This window comes from Gobius niger, assembly GCF_951799975.1.
Source record: "Gobius niger genome assembly, chromosome: 23".
NCBI lineage: Eukaryota > Metazoa > Chordata > Actinopteri > Gobiiformes > Gobiidae > Gobius > Gobius niger.
Window position 1 is genome coordinate 6,778,270 of NC_136874.1, and position 19,930 is coordinate 6,798,199.

The window sequence follows — 19,930 nt, forward strand, 5'->3', positions numbered from 1 at the left end:
AGATACCTAGATAGATACCCAGATACCCAGATACCCAGATAGATAGATAGATAGATAGATAGATAGATAGATAGATAGATAGATAGATAGATAGATAGATAGATAGATAGATAGATAGATAGATAGATAGATAGATAGATAGATAGATAGATAGATAGATAGATAGATAGATAGATAGATAGATAGATAGATAGATAGATCTAAGCTCAGGTAAGAACATATGTCAGGATAGAATTAAAGAAACCCTGTAGTTAAATAGTAGAAGCTTCCATCCTTCTCCAAAGGTCTGTGAGATAAATGAATGGGTTTTTCACTCGGCGAACCAGAGCGGGTTTAACGTGGGCAGAATGTTGATTGTGTTAACAGAAAATATTTGTCCCGCCTCTTTGAAAAATCAAACTCCAGTGAACTCCTGCGACTGGCGCGGCTGCATTGCAAGAGTAAAGCAAAAGTAGCAACCTCTAAAACGTCGTGCAGCCATTGTCGACATTTTATACTTGCAAGAATCCCCTTTCTTGAGTTAATAAGGCGATTGAAATTGAAACAGAAATACTTTTAACGAGTGTGTTGCTACTTCCGTTCACCCTTATCCACTAAAACCCATTGTGTTGACTTTTTCTAAAACAAATAATTTGGCTGAAATCTACACGTCTGTAGAAAATCGTAGCACCATTTTGAATATTGTTCCCACATCGTAAAGGGGGAGAAGGGCTGTTGGCGGGGGGCGTCGGTGTCTTTGCAGTATGCGGCCTGTTAAGTACCGTGTCTAGCCTAAGCTTGTCTCCCTTGCGTCCGGAGAGACTTTGCATAGCTATCGCAGGACGAGGAAGAGCAGTGTTGCACGGAAAACTTTGGCACAGCCTTGGCAAATGCGTCGTGAAGGCAGTACTGAAGTTGCACCATACAGTAGGCTTTAAAGAGGTTACCTGCCCTTTGTATTTGCACCATAAAGTACATGTGTGTCATACATGTTTGCACCATAAGTGAAGGGTTAGCAGCCAATTGGACGGACACTGGGTTCAGGGAAGGATTTCAAGCCCCTCTATTCAATCTATCTTTCAAATTTTCTCAAAACCTCAGTCATTATTGCGTTTTTATAGGGCGACGAAAGCAGAATCTTAACACTTTTATTTTACTTTGTATCAGACTGCTGTTCAGTGAAATAGAAATGAATTAAAGAGGCCTGAAAACTTTGAGAACCCACTCTTAAGTATCGTGCGTAATTACAGTCAGTTGTACTTTTCGTCTGACTCAACCCAACTTGTAGGAGAAAGAGGTTTTCTGGTGAAAAGCACCAAAAGAGAAAGTTTACTTAAAGGCGTTCTTTAACATAGTGACCTCTGTTTAGCTAAAAGATACATTGCAAGTTTCAGCAGAGTGGTAGGTAGTCTGAAAGGGAGGGACAGACTGGGATGCACCGATACCACTTCTTCTAAGACCAATACGAGTACGCACTTTGATTTGAGTACTTACCGATATCAAATACTGATACGAGTACATGGCATTTTCTTAAACATACTTTTTGAAGTGTATAGACGGTTCATTGACAAACTTTTTCACAGTAGTAACTCATGCCCCTAGAGGCCATAAGCGCCACTGCAGATGTCGTAGCATGTTATGTTTTTTACTCATTAATTGTCCGTTAGAGTAAATACTACACTGACTGAAAAGGCAAAGAGAGAGAGATATTTTTTTTTCACTCAAATTTGGCTGTGAATACTGTTTAGGTGGTGCTAGCCCGCAGTTACCTTTGCCTTAAGTAACGTAAACAAGTTACTCTGTACTGCTTTAAGAAGGAATTGAATGACATTTTTTTTTTATTATTGCACTGTTCATCATAAACAGAACAGTCCATGTCCAAACATTACTCAGTGCCTGTGCTGTATTCATTTTATTCTTATTTTTCAATAACAGTATTGAGATGGTTACTTATTATTACTAATTGGCCTCTTTTTGCCTTTTACAGCTCAGTGTGGACTTTCCCTTGTGTTTATAGCAACTTAGCCAGCAGCCTACAGCATATTGATTATTTTTGCTGCAGCTAAAAATGGACATGCTATATCTCTTTAAATTGCATTTTCTGAGTACTTAATGGTGCGTTCCAGGCAACTAGCAACTGCTAAATTTCCCACCTTCCACTTGGAAAAAGGCCTTGGAATGCCGCTCGAACTAGTAATTACAACTTGTAAACTCGAATGAAGACAGTAATGGCGGCCCCCAGTGGAGGAGCAGCTAAAGCTGTAACAAAACATTATGTCGCATGTTTTTTTATTATATCTGGTTTGGAGAAACTTTCATAAAACATTAGCATCATACGAGCTAACTGTTGTAGCATTAGCCATTTTGTTTACATATGCGTTTATTCAGCTGGAACGCTCTGAGGTGGTAAGTCCTAATTTTCAAGGGAACCAGTTACTAGTTGCCTGGAACGCTCTAGGCATTAAGCGGCTTAATAATCACTAGAGCCGTTAGCAGAGTTGGCATAGTTAGCAACATTAGCGGCTGGTCTTGTAAACACAGCAGACCCACCGCTGAGGTACAATGAAGTGGTATCGGTTTCTGGTATGGGGACCACATTAATGAGTACAAACGTGTGGTATCGGGCCGATACTCGATACTGCTATCGGTATTGATGCATCCCTAGTTCACAATGGGTTGAGTATTCACAGCAGCAGTAATATGTATATTTACCACAGACACTACAAAAAGTAAATCTTGTGTGAGGTTACTTGATGTTAAAGAACTCCTTATTCTTCCTATTAACCTGCTAACCACCCTTTATTCCACTGAGGCTTTCGTCCAATCAGAAACAACTCCTCGATCAGATGACAGACCACTCTCGCTTGTAATAATCTCTCTCTCCTCCTCTGTCTCTGTCTCCCATGTTTCTGTGGCGGGCCCCCCGTCGGCGCGTGTGATACCCCGCGACGATGACTGATATCTCGGGCCGGTTTGTGTGCCATGTGCCGGCGTAACAGCTTGGATCACAGGCATAAAAACAAACACAAAAATAAATAAATCAAATGATGAGCCATGCATCACAGCGCGCCCGTGGGTGGCCTGGACGCGTTCCAGCGAGTAGCCACCCGAGGGAGGGGCGTCGACGACTGAAAAGCCCCCAAAGTGTTTCATGACCAGCCCCCACACTGTTAGCGCTGGAGCGGGGAGTTGCCAAATGCTGTTTCAAAAATGATTAACTTCTCCTTTGGGCTTTTGACTATGTTTTTCCAGCCAACTTGGAGACAGTTTATTCTGTCTAGACTTCCCCTACATCAGTTGATTTTTCTTTTAGCACGCACATTTGACGAAAACGAAACAATAAAAACACCTCTCATGGACTTAAAAACTATATACACAATCTTTTGACAACCGGACTGACGAGGAAACGCGCACAAAATCCTGCCCGTGGAAGTGACATCTCGGACTCGGGTGTCACGGTGTTTTTCGATGTTGGAAGGTGCAATGGCGACACAATGGCGGTTTTTAGTTTTGGACACGGCGGCGGACAGGATAGAAACTAAAGTGTGATTTTGAATGAATGGAGATCAGGTATGCAGACACGAAGCCACAGACAGTAGAAACAAATGGATCAATAGATAGAGGGCGATAAACGGTGGAAAAGCCATATTTTTTTGCCATAAGTGAATCTCATTGAATGTTGTTTGATTGAATATCTACTCTGAGGTGAGTTTGTAATACCTGTTTTGTAAATATTAGCATTCAAATCGACGTTTTTAAGCAGTAATAAGTAACTCATGCCCCCAGAGGCCACAAGTGTCACTGCAGGCGTTGTAGCATGTTACGTTTTTTTACTCATTAATTGTCCGTGAGAGTAAATATTACACCGACAGAAAAGACCAAGGGACAGAGGGATATTATACATCCAATTACACAATGGAGATACTTTTTTTCCACTCAAACTTGGCTGTAAATACTGTTTAAGTGGTGCTAGCCCACAGTTAGCTTTGCCCGTTAGCCTGTTAGCTTCTTCTTCGTGATTCCATTAGAGTGTTTTGAAAGTTGCAATTGTGGTTTTCTGTCCAGAGACACCAGGGGGAGATGAAAGACCCCCCAATCATCCCGTTAACACTTGTATTACCCCCACAGGGACTACGAAGTTACTTAGTGCTGCTTTAAAGCCTACAACCTGGAATTGAATTGGTAGCATCTTCAGCCCAAATGATCTACTCAGTCCATCTGTTTCCACTGTCTGCTTTCAGGCGGTGTTATTTTCTCTTTTACATGTATCCCGTGGTGCGCTGGAGTGTGAACATGATTTTTTTTTGTGTCAAAGGGAGGACTCGTACTGCAGCAGTTCGTACAGGAGCGGTCCGTCCCGGTAGCGGATGCCCACGGCGGCCGGGGTGATGTACTGCAGTATGTTTATAGTCCTCCGCAGCCGCCTGTCCACGTAGTGAGCGTCCCAAGCCGGGTACCTCTTCCGGGGCATGTCGATCTTAATGAGTGGGCCCTCTGGTTTGGAAGTGGGGGGCGATGATCTCACCTGGAAGGCAGATATTTTTAATGTTTAGGAGTATAGCTGGCATAAGAAGACATATTTGGCGTCCACTTATAAAAGTGACTGTGTAGGCCAAATATGGTCATTTCCTTTCTGGGAGACAGTTTTACACACACTTTAGCAGCTCCTACAGACTCCAAGGGAATTTTTAACATATAATTGACTTTGTGCATAACTTCAAATCATAACAACGCCGCCCAAGAAGTGACTTCCTGTTTCGATTCAAGCACGCCAAAATAAAAGCACCATCTTATTCATTAGCTCAACTTTCTTTAACTATTAACAGACAAAACACTTAAAATGTGTGTATTTAATTATATTCTTGTAGTGTTCCAAGTGCCTGCTGAACTAATCAATGAGTGCTTTTATTTTGGCGTGCTGGATCGAAACAGGAAGTTACTTCTTGGGCGGCGTTGTTATGATTTGAAGTCAATTCCCAGCCTGATTTTGCTTTGAACCATATAAATGTTTTTTTTTTCATTTATAAAAAGCTAATTCAAAAACTTAAAGGGGGGGTATTATGCAAAATGGACTTTTTCAAGCTTTACATCATGTTATTATGTCATTCCCTCATTAAAAACATGCCTGAAGTGTTGCCTTGGCACATTCACGTATTTTTGAGTAATCTGTAAAAACTCTGATGGCGGCCATTTTAGGGATAGCTTTGCCTGAGTCCTCCTAGGAACGCCCCCACCTCCTGGAGACGCCTCCGAGCTTTCGTCACCAGCCGAGTAACCAACCACTGCTCCTCAGCAGAACCCCCTCCCCACTGATGCCACAGACAGAGTGTGGAGGGGGCGTGTCGGAAAGGCTCAGAGGTTCTTAAAGAGACAGAGGCCTATTTCAAGACATTCACTACAGCCATTTTGAGAGAGCAATTTTATACAAGGCAGTTATTCTAATTTACTGAATTTACAGACCAACAGAAGGTTTGGTCATCATTGTAGTGTAATGTAGACTGGTGCTATGTGATTGAAAAAAGCAGAATATCCCCTCTTTAACAACAACCCTCTCTGCAAATATGTGATATTTAAAAAAAAAAAAAAACATACATTTAAACCAAGTTCTATCCATTATTTAGATTAGTCGCTGAAAATATAAGCAATTTTTTTCACTATTTACATGAAAAAATAAAATGACAGAAATCTTGCAATACATATTTTTCTCATATTTATATAAGTAGTCTCCAGCAACAGTTTCAAATTGATATCTGTAGATTTATTTATTTTTCCTATTCACATGCTGTGTCTATTAACAAAGCGAATGACTGATGATTACTGATTACTCTCTCGTTATATTCTACCTGGAAAACTGGCAGGCAGCTCTCGGCCACGTCCTCCTCCGTCTGCGATTTGGTCATGTGGGCCGGCGTGGGCGGGGCGGTGGGCGGGGCCGAGGGGGGCAGGGGGAGGCCCCACAGCAGCTGGGCGCAGCAGGTGGAGGCCGGGCTGGGCTGCATGTGCGCGGTGGCCGGGTGGAGGAAGCCGTAGTACAGCAGCATCACCAGGACCCCGCCGGCGAAGGTGAGGTAGACCCCGCACAGCACCGGGACGGCGTACGAGTCGGTCTGGACCGGGTCCCTGTAGGCGTACCTGTGGAAGAGTCCAGCGTTAATTGTACAGTTTATGCCAGGTATTTTCTAATGTAGTTGCACTGTGTGGCTTTCCTAATATACTACCAAATCCTGATATAATAATAATACCACAATATGCAACGAAAAACAAATTTCTATGAGGACCAGCATTAACTGCAGCAGTGGTTCTGACTTTGATTGAAAGCAGCATATTTGAGAGAAATCAAGCCAAATATTAAAATACAGAATCCAAACTAACATCATTAACCCCGATTTGTAATGTTTTGCACCTTAAAGTTTTTACCTTAATACATCCTTTTTGTAGTCGCTCTGAGGGTAATACAAGTGTTAATGGGATGATTGGGGGGTCTTTCATCTCCCCCGTTGTCTCTGGCCAGAAAACCACACTTGCAACTTTCCCTGCCTCCGACCCGGCAGCCCCAATACACACCAATGGAAAACATCTCCCTCGCTGCTCTCGACAATGACATGGTACAGGTAAGTCCTGAATGTATTCTGTTGATGAACATTTTGTAAAATGTTGCTTGGTTTATAACAATCCAAGGAAGCTAACAGGCTAATGGGCAAAGCTAACTGCGGGCTAACGCCACTTTAGCAGTATTTACAGCCAAGTTTGAGTGAAAAGAAAATATCTCCATTGTATAATTGGGTTGTAGCACAATGTACAATATCCCTCTCTCCCTTTTTCTTTTCTGTCAGCGTAGTATTTACTCTCATAGACAATTAATGAGTTATTTTACAGAAGAGGGTCCCGATTTGTTGGTTCGTGGTTGTGGGCTCGCGGCCTCAAAAGTTTGGGAAACCCCTACACTGCATACAGTAACTGAAACCTAAAACAACAGATAAACCTTGACTCCCAGTTCACCACTGCAGTTTTCTACAGATACTGACCACTGTGGATTTTGAACTCCGCAAGAGTCATAGTCTTGGAAATGCTCTCACAAAGACATGGCCTTGTTAAAATGTTTGCCCATTTTCCCTACATGTTCTTTCAACTTTGAGGACAGAGATACCAGCTCCGTTTCTACTTAAAGCCCATGCATGCTTTAATGTTATCTCCTCGCCGGAAACATACCTGGAGTTGTTTGATATGCACATGTTTCAGGAATCCTGCATATTCAGTCTGTCTTCCGCACTCAAAGCGCCAACCCGCACTCCGGTGGCGTTTCCATGACGTTTTATAGTCTACATGCTTTCACCAAACCTGTCCTGATCCTGGCCATGGCCAAGTCTTTTCCCCCATGTTGCTAAAATGAGGGTAGATAAACATTTTGAACGTTTTTTTGCATGAGGAACAGGTTTACCAGAGGAAGAGGTGCGCTAGTGTGTTGTATAACTGCATTTCTTAACATTTTAAAGCCTATGAGTATTTTCTTGAGATGTTCTTTTAAGTCTTACTGTAAAACATCAAGGCTTAAGTGTGTAAAGTGTACGATGTGCCATGGCGAGGGTGAACAGTGAAATCTTGCCAGGTAACTCACCACAGCCCAGTGAGGAGGGTGTTCTCCGCCAGCACCACCGTGTAATAGGCCACCATCCTGTGTCTCGTCCTGCCCTCTTTGACGTTAAACCAGCAGAAGATGTAGACGATCCCCACCACCATGTTGAAGAGCACCTCCTCCCACTTGGACATGCAGAAATCCGTGCCGCCGTGCACCACCCAGAAGGCCATGGCGCACCAGTGCACCACCACGAAGATGCCGAAGTAGATGTGGAAGAGCGAGGCGAACAGCGCCAGCGAGAGGACGCGCGACGAGATGGTGAAGAGGCGCCAGAAGAGGTGCAGCAGGGCGCCGCGGTAGCTCATGCTGCGCTGGTCGTCCCGGGAGTCCCGCAGGAGCTTGTGGTAGGAGGCGAGGACCCAGGCGAGGGAGAGCAGAGAGGCCAGAGAGGAGATGCCTGCAAACACAAGAAGGCAGAGGTCACGATTTCGCTCAATAAGGCCATTCTTCTTTAGGTACGTTTTCATTAAGACCATGTGAGGCTTCATCAGCAACTAGCAATCTTTTAGCAGCAGGTTGTATACAGTAATGTTCTCGTGGGTTTTAAAAATAACCATTTCACAGCCCTTTGAAACCAGAGGCAACATATCAGAGGTCAGATTGAGCTACGTTTTCATTAAGACAATGTGAGGCTTCATCAACAACTAACAATCTTTTAGCAGCTGGCTGGATACAGTAAGATTCTAGTTTTCACAGCTCTTTGAAACCAGGGGCAACATAACACAAAGTTAGATTCAGTTAAACTCGGTTAAAATCTGGGTTTAGGTTCTTGCTGGCTCCTCTCACCTCTGTAAACAGACTCTCACGGCCAATATTATTTTTAAATGTGGATTATTCAGATGCTGAGTCATGCTTTTAAGAACAGGGACACAAACACGCTGTCTGAGTCACTGTCCCGGTATAAAGCGCCCATCACATTTGGATGACAGAGCCGGGACTAAATGTCCCCGTCTACCCCCTCATCAAGAGAGAGCGCTTTTTTACTTCACCACATTTATGTATTATATTAAGAGTGTAATTCTATTTAAGGGGAGACAGTGTGGGCAACACTTTGTTTTCAGGTTGTGGGCTGGATTTGACTCTAAATGTGGGCTTTCACTGAGAAATCTTGTTTTTTGTTTCCCAGTATGAGCGTTAAGTTAATGTGGAATCTCGTAACTTCAAAGTCAGTTCTAGATTGAAAATGTAAAATGATACAAACTCATTATGAGAGCTGGGTGCTGTTACATTATATTCAATATTGGTGCTTGAACAATACTTGGTTTTTGATTCTGATACTAAATTATTTGTCACATAGAACCATATAACATTATGTTAATAATGTTAATTTAGTCCTTTTCCTTCCATTTAATTTCTTTTATATATATATCTTTTTATCTTTTTTTTTTAGGTGAAACAACCAAGAAGTTTCCTTTAACGACAAAAGGCCAGAATTTTTTTTTCTCTTTTTTTTTCTGCAGTTGCTTTTTACATGTTTTCTCAAATTTTCCCAATTTTTTTAAATTTTTACCCCAAATTTTTTCTAATTTTTTTTTTCCTATTTTTTCTAAATTTTTCAATATTATTTTCACTTTTTTTCCCAAATTTGTCAATTTTTCCCAGTTTTCCCCCTAATATATTCCTTTTTTTTTCAACTTGTGTTTTACATTTTGAATATAAAATAATAATAATCATCAATAAAATGAACCTTGAATATAAAGATTTCATATTTCTTTTTGGCTCCTGCTTTCGATACCAGTAGTACCTAAACCTTTTATTTCTATACCAAACCCCTACCCATAATGAAGTTATATATATATATATATACAGGAAATGTTTCAAATTTATATTAGGTACAAAGTAGTATCAGAGACTTTCATGTATACTGTACTTGAGCATATTTTGAATTAGATGTTTTTTAGGACTAGTACATGAAACTTTTGGTACTTCAAATAGCCTTCATAGTAACTGTGGCAAGAATACTCCGAACTTTTAGCTTTTGTATTTGTAATCCATTGTTGTTTTGTTTGTCTCATAGGCCAAAAACTAATCAGAATCCAGTCCACCCCTTGTTAATTACAGAGTCGGCTGTGTCGGCGCTAATTGCTAATTGCTGTTTGTCCGCCCGTTCATTTGCATGTGCAGAACCCGCCGCTGCAAACGGGGATTTTCTGTGTTGAATAATGGATGTTGTGTCCGTACACTGCAGCGTCTCGGCCCGGTTCTCCTGGATCATGATGCACAGCTGCAGGACGAGCTGAGGCGCCGACTCCAGGAAGGTCTCGAGCAGCCGCAGCATGTTGACGTCGGCGTATTCGAACATCATGGCCCAGTACCACCGGCGCTGGTGCTCCTTCTGCCGCCGCGACATGATGCCCAGGTACAGCGTGCGGATGTACCTGCGCATTCAGAGAGAGAGACCAGTCAAATCAGATTATCCTTATCCTTCAGTATGTTGTAAAGTACAGTCATCTGTGAATAGAAGACCACTCACTTTACTTCAATTGAATGGATGAATGACTTTATTTTACTCAGACCTTGAAAAACATCATAGTACATCTATTTTACCAAAGAAAGTACACGTCGGAATGAGAGTGGGAAGAACTCTCTTTAATAAAAAAGCCTCCTTCAACATCTATCTTTTTTTAAACTTGTGAATAGTTTGACATTGACTCAATTTATTCCATTTCATTTATTTCATTCAGAAGTGACAATTCAAATATATACTGTACATAATGAAAATACAGTCATGCTCAAAAGTTTGGCAGAATTTTTTATATATTTTTTGCTATTTCTCAAAGAATATGAAAGATCCTCCTAGTTCGTGGTTGTGTGAAGATATTCATGGTGAAACAACCGAGTTTACTATTTTTGAATCATAATGAAAAAAGAAGGTGCCAAAATGAGCCCAATCACAAGTTTACACACCCCAGTTTTTAATACTGGCGGCTCATTCTCCTTGGCAAAAAGCCTTCGGTTCCTGTAAGTTTCTGGGCTGTTCTACATGTTTCTGTTTCTGATAGTAATGTGTGTAAGCAAAAAATATGTACCTTTTTATGTACAATGTATGCATTTCAAAGCTAGTATAAGTAAGGCACGGTAGTTTTAAATTAGAGTAGGTAAGGTTTGTTGGTAGGTAATATGTATCTCAGGTTATAAATGTATTAATGTATGTTTGTGTTTTTAATATTGTGTCTTATCTTGGGCTATGAGCTAAATGTTGCTTCAAGGGTGTCCCATTTGTGAGTATGCATTATCATCTATGAATGAACTGTATATTCGTAATAATAAACTGAAACTGAAATGATACTGAGGTCGGGAGACTGAGATGGAACTAACGGGACCTTCACTTTATTCTGCTGGAGCCAGAGGCATCAGTGAAACACCCTACAGTGGGTGTGGTGCACTTTTTTGTGGTCAACAAGGCCAATGATGAAATTCTGCCAGGGTTTGTAAACCTTTGAGCACAACTGTATAATATATTATAGAGTGAATGAAAAGGAGCAGAGAGATGAGAAGAATTCCTTTTTTCCCCCACTAACAGTTACACAAACAGAATTTCAGGAGGGCCAGCTCCGTCCTGGGCTGCCCCCTGGACTCTGTGGAGGAGGTGAGGGACAGGAGGGTGTTAGCCAAGCTCACCTCCATCATGAACAACACCTCCCACCCACTGCACGGGACTGTAGAAGAGCTGAGCAGCTCTCTCAGTGGCAGACTGAGACACCCTCAGTGCAGGACGGAGCGCTACCGCAAAGCCTTCATCCCCACTGCTGTCAGACTGAACAATAAGACTGTAAAGTAACATGTGCAATAATCTCTGCATCAGCTGCACTTTATTAACTCTTCTTCTTGAACGCCGACTGTAACAAGTGAATTTCTCCTTTGTGAGATCAATAAAGGTTTATCTTATCTTTATCTTATCTTATTTCGTTGTATTTACATTTTGGCAACGTGTAAGCAAGCAGCCGCCTCCCTCTCTCTTGGTACATCTGTGTGTGTGTTTTTTTTTTTGCCTTTTTCTTCGCTCCACTTTGTTTACTGTCTTTTTCTGAATGTTTGCTGGTCATTGAAGTGTTATTTCTGACTGGGTTGAAGCCACATGACTCTCACATCATACAAGATCCAGACGCTTTGCTTTGACAACCCTCTCTGTCTAAATAAAGCTAAATACGCCCCCGCAGTATCAATCCCTTCCCGCGCTCAACTACAAAGCCTTGACACTTGGGCGATAACACCTCGCGCGCCGTGACCCTCTGCCTCCTTGTTTTCCTAATTACAAACATTTGCCGTTCATTATTGTCATGAATTAAGCCCGGGGAGCCACATGGGGAGTGCAGCTGTGGCGCACGGTGATGGGATGTGGGCTGGGACTTCAATTAAAGCGCTGGGAGGCTGTAGAGACGTGGTGGGGGCGTGTATAGGCTGTAACATATGTGCTAATGTACTCTAATGACTTTACTGTGCGCCTATATACAGCAGCGCCGCTCCTCTCTCCAGTGTGTGTGTTGCCTCTTGCATTATTCAATACTTCGATACTGAAGCCGGCTGCTTTTGAACATATGCGCTCAAACCACGTCGCATTGATGATACAAGGGGACGGGCTTGTAGAAGGAGTCGATTTCGGAGCTGAGAGTGGGATGTTTTTTTGAGGAAAATCAAGCAGCACAGCAAGGATTAATCAAACAGCTATAATTACATTACACTCGATCCGATACTAGTCAATTGTTTTGTTATAAATCTCTCAACAACCACCTATAGCGTGCCGTCCCCTCCCCCAATTCTCACCCCCCCCCCCCACCGTCTTGCGGCGATCTATCTCAATCAGGTTGTACCATTCTGGGGAAAAGTGCAAGGGAGGGAACACCCACCCAACCCCCTTGTTTTTCAGGTGGGAGAGTCCACTCTGCCCGTTGCGTGGGGGTGGCCTGGGTCGATTCGCTGCACAGTGGTGTTGGTGGGAGGGAGGGAGGGAGGGAGGGGGTAGGTTTTACTACTCGGAGGAAGAGGAGGATGTAAACAGTAGGGGGAGAGGAAGGGCCCAGAGGCAAGAAAGAGAAAGACCATTACAAAAGGCCACAGTGAAGAGAGAGTAGAGGGAGTACGGGCGAAGGGGATGGAATCAAGCTTTGTATGGGTGGATGATGCGGGGAAAGGCTACAGGGAAATAGGCAATGGAGTCCTGAGGAGCGAAATACTGTACTCAAGTAAGGGCGGTGTTGTCGGGGCAAAAGCAGAGCATACAGTAAATGTCCCAACTACTTTTACCGTGTTGGACTTAGCAGCTTTACTCCAGCACAGGCGAGCGTTGTGTGCATGATTCAACACCTCTCTTATGATGTAGCGCTGAATCACTTGTTTATGTGCTTCAGCTAACAGGCTGTAAACATAATATGGACGGCTGGTTAAGCTACTCCACATAGATAAAGCATGATACCAACAGAGGAGGGTGGATGTTTACTCGCTTAAAGGAACAGGCCACCGTTTTTCCATACTGAGATATGTTCTTGCCTGAGCTTAGATGAGTTGATACGTACCTGTCTGGTTTTTGTGTGTGCCCTCAGTCACGCAAAAAGACCAAAGATGTTGTTAGCATATGGCCTCTCCCAACATATTCCTATGGCTCCAAATGGGGGTGAAGTTAGAAGCAACCCCGCTCTTCCACAGGCACAAAGACCAGACAGGTACTTATGAACTCGTCTAAGCTCAGGTAAGAACATATCACAGTATGGAAAAACGGTGGCCTGTTCCTTTAAGAGTAATGCTGTTTTAGAATAGCACTGCCAGACAAAACATCACACATCATGGGAGAGTGCGACCACAGCGCAAAGCCTACTCCAGCACATCCCAGAGATTCTCAGTGCGGTTAAGATCTGGACTATAAGGTGGCCGATCCGAACCCCAGATCATTGAAGAAGACAAATCTACTTGAGCACTGAGTGTTAGAAAGTCTGATTTAAAGGTGCATTATGCAACTTTTTATGTGGTGGGAAATATAACGGTATAACTGAACTTTTTGTGACCTAATGGCTCCTTTACTTTCCATCACAGTGGCCTCTACAACGCACCAGGATGAATTGTTTCGTAGGTTTTCTAGTGAGAGGCTCCGTCAGCAGTGAAAACCTTCCAAACAATTGATCCTGGCGCGTCATAGAGGCCCCTGTGATGGAAAGTAAAGGCGCCATTTTGACCAGCTGCTGGGTGACTGACATAAAAAGTTCCATAATGCAACTTTAAAGGGCCTATATGGAGTTTAAAAATGTTAAAACTAAGTATTTTCCTCCCCCTACATGTTCCAGCCATGTCCTGATGTGTAAAATGAGCCCAGACCTGTTCACTAGTCACTCAAAAAAGCTGTTACTACCATGCACGAGCTTAATATAGAACCTGCAGTTACGCCTTAGACCTGAGGTGGCAGTAGTGAGTATAAAATTGCCAACTTGCATCTAGTCTCTTTAAAATCACACATTTTAAATATTTTTTCAATGTTAAAACAAAGCATTCGTCACTTGGGAAGGGAAAGGTTTGTGGAGTGTGGATACTTCAAATAATGTTACGCACTATGTGATTAAACAACATTGTTACAACTCAGTACTCGCCTCTGAGCAGCTGCTACTAGACTCTATCCTTTTAGGAATCAATTCATTTGGAAGATCTATCACATATCTTTAAAGCAGCTGTTTCTGTTGCTATGCCAGACGTCCAAAAGACCGATGCTTTTTTCTTTCATATTGTAGCAAGAAAAGCTCATATCCCTCCCACACTTTAGTAGTCTTTTTGTTAAGGGCACTCACTACAACAGCACCCCTTTTCAAAAGAAAAAAAACAAATCTCTCCAATCTGCTTTTTCCCACCACAATTATCACCTCCTCCCGGGCGGCTCGTGTAAGTATCTATGCCAGGAGCGCAGATGCCTCGTGTCTTTGTACTCCCCGTGCACGCTGACACTGAAGGGAAAAGGCCATAACACCATTTTTCCGCCGGTCACACACAGTAGCACGCTTGGTCACACATGCAAAAAAAAACGCGGGGATCTCAAGCTACAACTGGCTATGTTTAAGAAAGTGTCCGCGGGGGCTGCAGAGAAACCTGTCGTCACATATAGGCCAGTGACGGCAGCATAGTAGCAACAGCAGCAGCAGCAGCAGCAGTAGTAGTATAGGATTAGTAGTTGTAAGAGCAGTAGTAGGAGTAGCTGAAGCTCCTACTACAATGACAACTCCTACTTCTACCATTAGTATTTCCACTGCTGCTACTGCTCCAGCTATAATGTGGAAACAGTTGTAGCGATTTCTTCATCCTTCGGTGCTAATAAAGTCCGCTCTTGCTCAGGAAGGACATGGAAAAAGCGATAAAAAAGTGTGTCCGGAGCCAGTCTTCACTTCCTTAATGGATTCCCAGGCCAAACATCCTCCCCTGGTCCATTACCTCATGTCTTTCGTGTCCATTTCAGTTCAGTTGTTCCTAGAAAGGAGTCGGGGAGCTGTCCGTGGTGCTGAAACAGACTACTCTCGCCTTTCTCTCTACTTTTTGCACCTGTAGATGTTTTCTTAAGTGGGTAAAGTAACGTATCAAAGTGGCCCCACACTGTGTAAGCAAATGTGTGTGTTGTATCGTAAAGACAGGCTGAAGCGCAGGGAGGTCGTGGAGTTTCTTTCAGTCAGAGCTCACAGCCTCCCTCTCCACAAACCTGTCAGCATGAAGCGGGCTCTCTTTTCTCACTGTTACATTGTCTAGACACGCCACGACAGCCATTAGAGAAGGGATGCTGTCACGGGAATGGGGAACTTTCCTGTCAAAACAATGGCATGTGCTCAGGCAGTGATGGAAACTTAGAAAAGTGACTGAGCTGTTTTGCGTGAGCTCATTTAGGTCTTTCTCTTCCCTAACGGGACATGACAACATCGCACAGGAGAAAGTTTTCAGTGAATTGTTTCTTCTGTAGCGAATGAGTGTTTCAACTCCAAAGAAACTGAGACAAGTGTGACAGCAGCCACACCCTGACCACAACAGGAAGTCTGAGGTTACTCCAAGCTCGTGCACAGTATGTCTCAGGCGTCTGTCCCTGCTGTGAAAACACTACACCTTCAGAAGTAAACTAAGTACTCACTATCTGAGCTGTAATGAGAAGTGTGTAAAGACCTACCTCCAGACCTGCCCCAGCTGCAGGATGTGGATGGTGGCCTGCCATAGCCAGATGGACGCCAGCTGCATGCGGTCCCTCCCGGGATACAGGCATCCCAGTGACACCGCGCCCTTCTTTGTGAGCCCCTCCACCTCCCCCAGCCCTCCCCCGGTGTAGTCCTGCACGAACCAGCGAAAGCTCAAGATCTGGACCAGCACCGAGGGCACGAGCACAAAGAAGAGCGTGAGTCCGAACCACAGGTAGTCCTCACGCCGGTAGTAGTCCACCGCCAGGCAAAGGTCTGTGCCCACGTCCCAGAAGAAGACGAGCAGGGCCAGGATGATCCACAGGCAGTCGATCCACAGCTGCTCCCTGGGGGGGCAGTGGGTCTCCCTGATGCCCAATCCGGCGCCGGGCTGGCCCACGCCCAGCAGCTTGCCGAGGCAGGCGGAGCGGCAGCCCCAGTAGCAGGCCGAGGTGCGGCAGCATTGGCAGATGTGGATAGCGGCAGAGTCCAGCGGCTCCTCACCGTCCACATCGTACAGCTGCGCGAACCCCACTGCCGCCTTCCCCCCGTCCGACTGCGCGGGCATGTCCCCCTTCCCGCTCCTGCTCTCGGATAAACACGGAACACGCACGGTGCTGGTGTGTTGCGGGGCCCCGAGCCCCGCGGTCCCTGATCCTGAAAAGCGGCTGTGTCTCGCTCTCGCCCCGGGCGCGAGCGGCCATCAGAGCCGGTGTCCGCGCGCTGGCGGCACCGCTGCTTTCACCGGTTCAGTTCTCGCCACCGGGCGCACGCGGCCCGCGGCAGCAGCGGAATAGCCCAGCATCGTCCCGTGCCGCGCGGTCACCTCGGGCACCTCCTGGCTATGACGTAATGCATCTCCCGTGGTCCTCGAGGCGTGAGTGAATGTGCTCCACCTGAGCCCTCTGAAACAGCTGCGAACCCCCCTCACCGACTCCCCCTCCGCTCTGACCCGCTCTCAGGGTGCAGGTGCCCGGCTACAACTACTCTCCATGTCCGCCACAAGAGCTCCTCTCCGCAGCTCCCAGCCCTCTGCAGCTTCCCCTCCTCTCACACACGACTCACCGTCACTCCGCCCTCTGCCGGAGAGCACCCCCCAAAACACATCTGCACACGGGCACGAGCACGTACGCGCGCACTCCAGCAAAGACCGGATCACTCTCAGGGTTCTTCCACTATCAAACAAATCCACCCTAAAAGAGAAGACACAACTGGAGCTGCTGTGGCTTTATTCAACTACATGCTGCCTATTGCACACTCACAGAAACATAGTAATAATAAGAAAGAATTGACCATGACCCGTGAAGATAAAGCTCTGGAAATGATCCATTATCAAGGGAATTGAGTAACTCTTTAAAACTTAATTCTCAGTTTGATAAACCCGTGCTTTCTCTCTGAACATGTCACTTTGCCACAGCTCTGACACCATATCAATCTTCTGTCTCCATCCCCCCCCCCCCCACCCCCCTCTCCTCCCACAGCCCACTCCGGTGCAGCCGCCTTGTGCTGTGCCAGCCTAATCATCAGCAACATATGTGCCATTCCCGCTAAGCAAAGCAGATACACACTGGGCTTTTTCCAATCCATACTGTGGGCAGCGCAACGTGGAGCTGCAGGCGAGATAAGGCGTGAAGGCTTGATTTGGGAATCCGACAAAACGATGGAGAGAGGAAGAGAAAGAGAGAGAGAGAGAGGGGGGGTGAAGGGTAGACTGACAGGATGAGCAGAGCAGCAGAGTGTATTAGGGCAAGATAGTGTCAAAGATGGATGGAAAGGATAGAAGGGAGTTAAGTTGTCCATGGAAAGTCACAAGCGGTGCACTCTTAGTCCTGGTCCCATGAGTCGGAGGGAGAGGGTTGTAGGGCATGTGACACTGAAAAAAATAATCTTTCGTCAAGCCATTTCTATTTTTGTGAGCAAGTTTTCATTGTGCAAGTACCCTTATTATGAAGGACTCTGCACAAAAGCAGTTCTCAAAGAAACAACAACAATATCTACACTGTAAATTCCAACTCATTGCGCTTACTTGGAATAAGTAAACCTGATGCATAGTTATTAAGCCCAATGATCACAAGTAACTCTATGAGTATGAGTAACATGGATTTCACAGTATTCATTACTTATGATACAAGTTCTGATTACTAGACATGTAAGTACAGGCAACTGGGAATTCCTTGTACTAATAACATTTGTTACTTTAAGGGACTATACAGAGTTTAAAAATGTTAAAATTAAGTGTTTTCTTCCCTACATTTTCCAGTCATGTCCTAATGTGTAGAATGAGCTCAGACCTGTTCACCACAATCCTGCACTGTCACTCAAAAAGTTGTTACTTCGGGTCTGAATGGCCGTCATGCATGAGCTTAATAGAAGGTGCAGTTACACGTATGACCTGAGGTGGCAGTAGGGAGTATAAAATGGCCAACTTGCCCCTTTAAATATAGTCTTAACCTGTCCTATTATTCTGAGTAATGGTTACTTGAATATTCCTGTTCCCTTTATGCTTTTTTTGTTATTCCCATTAATGAAGTTTTACAAATTCAGAACAAGATACAAATGTGTTGTGTTTTATTGTATCATGATCTGAGAAAGGCTTTTATTTTGTAAAGTGTCTGATGTTGCTGATGTACATTTGCTTGAACTGTCAGATGAGGAAAGTGTTTGTTCAAGTATAAGCCATTTCTTTGTCTAAGTTTTTGTTAAGCGCTTGACTGCAACGTACGAGGACACTCTTTGTTTAATGTTTGAACACTTAATGATGCAGCATCTCTTTTCCTCCAGTTATAGTTTACAATCCAAACAGGTGGATTAGTCTGTGGCACAGTCTAGAAATGTGCACTTTTTGCTTGAAGGAGGAGTTTTATAGCTCTATAGGCTACTTCATTTTTGGCCGATTTTCTTACTTTTCAAAGATCAGGAGTCAAACCCCCCAAATCCTGGCTCAAAGTGAAGCACTTTCTGCAAAATCCCATCTAAGGTACGAACAGCAGGAGCCTGAGAACCATACTTTAACATGTATTTGATCTCTGACGCACACAAAGTCTCCAAATCGTCAAGTTGTTCTTCTCCTGGAAGGTTTTGCTTCTGCCTCGCCCCTGATCTGAAGGGGCCGCCATGCAAACGAAATCCAAACTCATTCATTTTAAAGCACTGCTTCACAACAACATTACCATCCGTATTTGCATTATTAAGCACAATCAGATTCAAATGACTCGCTAACAAGGCTGAGGCGAGATCAAAGCACGCAGAGGAAGGAAGAGGAAGAGGAGAAAGCGAAGAAAGAACTAGGAGGGGAAGATGTTTTATTTTTAAACATCTGGCAGGAGGAAAAGCAAGGAATTAATGATGTATTGCTTGGAGAGATGTTCGTGTATCGGTCTCGTGAACCCCTTCAACCCTCTGCGATTTTTTTTCCCCTTTTCTCCCCTCCTCTGTGTGGACGGATCCATGCGTCTTTTTCTTCCTCACACACGTGCGTCTCCTGTGCTCACGTTTTCCCGATGCCAGCGCTTTCTCTTTCTCTCTCCCCCCTTCTCTCGTTTGTCCGCTGGAGATTAGCCTCTCTGTTGTCATGGCGACCCAGGCTGGGATGAAGGACGGCTGGTGTAGCAGGGTTTGGTTCGTTGGGTGCAAGGAGCAGCCGATACAGTAGTTCGCCGTTGCCTTCATTATGAACCGCTGCTACTGTAAAATGCTTCCATACATACAGCCTCGGAGACACAGTGAGATGGAAAAAACTGCGTCTTACTTTATGAAAATACTTTGACTAGCAAAAATATTACTCGAGTATGTATGATCATACTTGATACAACTCCTAAAGCCAACTGTTACTTACAATACACAATACACAAGCCTGAATTACCAAGTTTCGCCACACTGTAATCATTATTCATGCTCACTCACTCACTCACTCACTCACTCACTCACTCACTCACTCACTCACTCACTCACTCACTCACTCACTCACTCACTCACTCACTCACTCACTCACTCACTTCACTCACTCACTCACTCACTCACTCACTCACTCACTCACTCACTCACTCATGCTTTCAATGTTGTGTCTCTTATTTAGAATAAAAGTGGGTCTAGCCGGACTCATTAGACATTGTTAAGAGCAACTGGGAATCAGACTTGGGTGAGACTATTTCAAACGAAGTCTGGACTGAAATATTGCGTAGAGTACATA

The 19,930-nt window shown here is 44.3% G+C and overlaps 1 protein-coding gene across 1 annotated transcript; it reads right to left on the bottom strand.

The window, feature by feature from the left end:
* Nucleotides 1-4,174: 4,174 nt before the first annotated feature.
* LOC306982061 (XK-related protein 6-like) lies at nt 4,175-16,808 on the bottom strand. Its single transcript, XM_079581836.1, has 5 exons — nt 15,738-16,808; nt 9,797-9,993; nt 7,595-8,012; nt 5,823-6,111; nt 4,175-4,504 (listed from the first exon to the last, which is right to left on the bottom strand). The coding sequence occupies exons 1-5, from the start codon at nt 16,307-16,309 to the stop codon at nt 4,289-4,291; spliced, it is 1,692 nt and encodes a 563-aa protein (XP_079437962.1). The 5' UTR covers nt 16,310-16,808; the 3' UTR covers nt 4,175-4,288.
* Nucleotides 16,809-19,930: the final 3,122 nt, after the last annotated feature.

Coding starts and splice junctions, on each gene's coding strand:
- LOC306982061 (XM_079581836.1), bottom strand. CDS start 16,309: ATGCCCGCGCAGTCGGACGGGGGGAAGGCGGCAGTGGGGTTCGCGCAG. Junction 6,112..7,594: donor ACCCTCCTCACTGGGCTGTG/GTGAGTTACCTG, acceptor ACTCTTCCACAG/GTACGCCTACAGGGACCCGG. Junction 4,505..5,822: donor GCTGCCTGCCAGTTTTCCAG/GTAGAATATAAC, acceptor TCTGCCTTCCAG/GTGAGATCATCGCCCCCCAC.